This window comes from Antrostomus carolinensis, unplaced genomic scaffold (genome assembly GCF_000700745.2).
Source record: "Antrostomus carolinensis isolate BGI_N321 unplaced genomic scaffold, ASM70074v2 scaffold4774, whole genome shotgun sequence".
Lineage (NCBI taxonomy): Eukaryota > Metazoa > Chordata > Aves > Caprimulgiformes > Caprimulgidae > Antrostomus > Antrostomus carolinensis.
Genome location: NW_010312680.1, coordinates 2,774 through 7,010, shown reverse-complemented (window position 1 = coordinate 7,010; position 4,237 = coordinate 2,774). Strand labels below are relative to the sequence as shown.

General features: G+C 34.9%; 1 protein-coding gene across 1 annotated transcript in view; it reads left to right on the top strand.

The window, feature by feature from the left end:
- LOC104524252 (survival of motor neuron protein) overlaps positions 1–512 on the top strand; it is a 4,663-nt gene extending 4,151 nt beyond the window's left edge. The window contains exon 6 of the mRNA XM_010167064.1: positions 456–512. Within this exon, the coding sequence (XP_010165366.1) occupies positions 456–512 (57 nt within the window). The remainder of the gene's footprint in view (positions 1–455) is intronic.
- Positions 513–4,237: the final 3,725 nt, after the last annotated feature.

Below are 4,237 nucleotides of genomic sequence, written 5' to 3'. Positions count from 1 at the left end.
AGCTGTCAGTGTATTTGCAAAAAATCTGTGACATGGAGTATAGGTTTCTGTTTTCCTTTGTACACTTTTGAAGAAAGAAAATTACAGGAGGAATGAAACTTTTTGCATTGAGAAAGTTGGAAAGGGGGGATTTGGTGTCATAGTGTGTCTTCGAAAGACTAGTTTTGGAATTTCTTGTTTCAGATTACATATAATTGTGGATTGCTTTGATTTAATTTTAATTGAACAAGAAATATATATTTGAAATTATTCTGTAGAGCCACTTACGATAAATAAGACGTAGTTTGGCTTTTGTCTTGTTCAAACTGCCCATTCTAATTTCCCCAAAGAGCTAAAAACTATTCTTGATTTGTAAAGGACTAAAAAAAAATTGTCCAAAAATCTTTTTGTTCTGCAACTAAAGCTTTTATTTCCATGTTAGTAAAAACAAGATTTTACTAAATTGTATCCTGTAGGGTTTAAAACATAGTCGAATGGAAGCAGCACTGGAGAGAGAAACACATGCAAAATAACTGAATAGCCGTCATTGTTTTGAAGGATTGTAAGTATGGTGATTTTGTGCTAAATGAAGATACAGTGTTGCCTAACAATTTTGTTTGAAACTACAGATCATTTTACAAGCTCTCAACAAGTTTTGAATTCTGTGCAAAAGTGGTGGGCTTCGTGACTCACATCTACTCTTACAGCTCTCTACAAAGACCACTTCTGCCAGCGTTAATCCCTTGTTTGCTTAGCAGCTGTGGAATAGTATTTTCTTGACTAGAATGGAAGAAAGTATTTTATTGCCGTCATGAGAGGTTTAACTACAGCATCTTTTCACATCAGGATTAATAGCACAGCTTACTGGAATTCTTAAGAGTTACCTTATTTGTCTATGGGCTGTTTTGAAAATAAAAGGTTGTTAAGTGAAATGCAGTTTTTGCATCTATGTACACATCTTCAGAAGCAACTGCTTCTTTCAACAGATGGGATAGCAGGATGTGTAGCTAAACGTTGCTTTCAGGACAAGATCAACATTTCCTTGTGATATTGTTGAGCAATTCTGTTCTCATTACATTACACTGCCCGTGCTTTTATTTTAAATGCTTTGTTTCAAATTCTTCAGTATATTGTTCGGTTCCTTATAGAACAAAACTGTATTTTCTTGGGGACTTGTTTTTCTGATTTTCTGTGACAACATGTAACTTCTGTGCAGTTCAGTAAATCTTGTTTGTTTGTATAAAAAAAAACAACTCTTGTACACTAATTTTCGTGTTTTTTTTTTTAAAGCCAGGTACAAATCTTTCCCACTGAGAAGTGTATATCACTTATGCACTGATGCTTGATGGTGAAGATCAGAATTTTATCAAGACAATTAATCTTAAGATTTTCTTAACATTGAGCTGCCCCTGATAACAAGTAAGCAAATAACTTAAGAGTAGTAATTATATGTGCATTAAAATTAGCTACTTCTTACAGACTTCTAGTCCAATGTATTTAAAAAGCACTGCAGCAATAAAATATTTTTTACTTCCCTGAAACAATTTTAAGTCTTTTTACCATGTGATAGACCTAAGTCTTTTAAACCCACGTGATGGATTTCATTTATCTCTGTATTATCTCTGAATACCTCTTGTATTCCTCAGACTTTTTATGTGAATGACAACACCAGAACTAGCAAGAGAGTATATTCTTTTAGGAAACAGCTGTGGCAGCAATGTATGTTACAGCAGCCACTGGTGGCAAGGGCCTGGAAAACTGTATGCCATCATATTAAGAGGTATCTTATGGGTCTGATTGGAATCCTGAATATGACGGCTGGATTTAGAAAGGCTCATTTTTTGTTTAAAATGCTTGTTAATAAAGTTCTATGTTTCAAACTTTGAATTTAGGGGTGTGGTTTATTTTGGCATGGTTTTTATTTTTAGCTTCTCTAGACATCTGTCTGTTGGATAAATGGCTGAAATACACCAGAAAGTGTTGCTGTGTCGCCTTTTTCTGAGTCCCATTAGTAAAAGAAAACTTAAAAAAGCAGACTGTGGAAAGGTAATGTATTGGCTTAGATTTCAGCCCTTACAATCTTAACTCTTCTAGAACAGAGGCTGCAGCCACAAAACTAGACAGTAATTTAGTTAATGCTAGTGGTTTGCACTTCAGGGAAACTACCTAAGTACGGGCTTAAACTTTGCTGCGCTCAGTTCCTTTTCCTACTCTGCTTGAGTGTCAGAACATCGTTTTTCCCTCAAATAATTGGGCAAAAAGAGAAAGACCAATCTTAACTTCCTTAAGCCACTTTGAGGGCTTTTTCTCAATTGTCTAGCTGAAGTAAATTTAAGATTTCTTGCAGTGATGCAAAGCTTCTAAATCAGCTGTTCAGCACCTGTCCATTGCTAAAGAGGCACAACTGTCATCTGCCGCAATCAGCTAGTCCAGTGTTAGTATCTGGCATTATGTAACAAAAAAATGGCCTTTTTCAGTTTGTAACACTAGTAAAATCTAGCATCCAGTATTATTTTTAGTGCAGTACTGACTGTAAAGGAGTTGATGACTTCTATTTCATGCGAGTCATGTAAGTGATTTCATTGCAAGCAAAATGACTGAAAAAAGTACTTTATTTTAAGTAGGCTTTAAGCAAAATTTTACATTTTTCTTTGGATGATATTACTTAGGTAGAATTTATAACCATATTTGCAAAGGAAGTCAGGTTTATTAGAGTTATGTTAATCTCGTATTCTATCCCTTGATCCTTTTCCATTAACCTGACCCTGCTGTAGAAGAGCCTGGCATGTTTCATCCTGGTAAAAATTTTACAGTATGTGTTTATTTGCAATGCAGGGCTATAATTCATAATGCAAGAAGGAAGAAAAAAAAATCAAATCCTAACACTTTCAAAATTTTCTAGTATTGAAAAAATGGTGGAAGTGGCAAGACCCCTTACTAAGATAATTTTAAACTCATAGACTGGGGATGCTGCTTCTTCATGATACCAAACATTTTAAGGTCCTCTGCATCAAGGAGCCAACCCGTCATTACTGTTGTCACAAGCTCTTTTAAAGCAGGTATGTTCTTAAGTGTTCTAAATAAGTTTTTTCAACCAGGTGCAGTAACATTGTGATTTAGTAACAGTGAGAGCTTCTGAAGCTTCTGGAAACCTTCACAGTTTACAACCTTTGCTTTAAAAATAAACAGACATCAGTAAGGATTTAAAGACGTTCCAAACCCATAAGAAACATGCACGGAAATGCAGTGAAGCAGAGTATTGTATATTATTGTACATTGTTGCTATTAGGTTGAAAAAAATAGCATTTTGAACTCATCACATTTAAGCATTTTAATAACTCAGACTGAGGCAGCTGATAAAATAGAGGATGCTTTAGCAGGCACATTAATGCCAGCATTCAAAGAAATACCACTCTTATAGAGGAAAGCAAATACAATGCCAGCTTATGCAATCACATGACATCAGACACCAGATCAGCTTTGCACAGGTGCAAGATACTGAGTTTAATAATTTCTTCCAGCTTGTGTACCATCACATACACTTTTAAGTCATGCCTTATGGTCAACCTACTTACAAGATGGCACTCTTGTCCACAAGTCAGTATAGGTATTAAAATGTACATCAAAAATAAAGGAAGAGGGTATGACAGACTTAACATTTGCTTACAAAAGAAGACACTTTTTCTAGCCTTTATAGGAGACGGTAGTTTTAAGACTATACCAAATAAGTATTAAATAAATATTTTGGTAATACATAGTTTTGACAGCTAGGGCACATAAGCTCATATAACAGCAATGTGGTTATTAAGCTCTATTTCAAGTCAGTCTTTTCCACTGATTATTTTTCTTGTCATTTACATTGCTTTATAGAAGACAAGGGGAACTAAGGAGCCATTTCAAAAGAGGTTTCATCAGTCTAGTATATAAGTGGTCTGAATACACTTTGATGAGCAAGAAATATTTTGGGCTATGTATGGAACAAAAGGGAAGAAATTATACACATTATAAATGACAAATAATTTGCAATTATTGCAGTATATACAAACAAAAGATTAATTTATCCTGAAGCGGTATCTTCTCTATTCGGAAATGTTATTTCATATTTTAAGTTCTGTCCTTTAAACTCACTGTGTTTCTAACAGGCTGTCATCATCCAGCCATAGGATAAATGAGAATCATCTGAGGTGCAGCAGGTGTAGACACTACTGAACAATCACTCTGGCTGCAGGCTTTATTCCATTCCCTGCAGGAATGATGA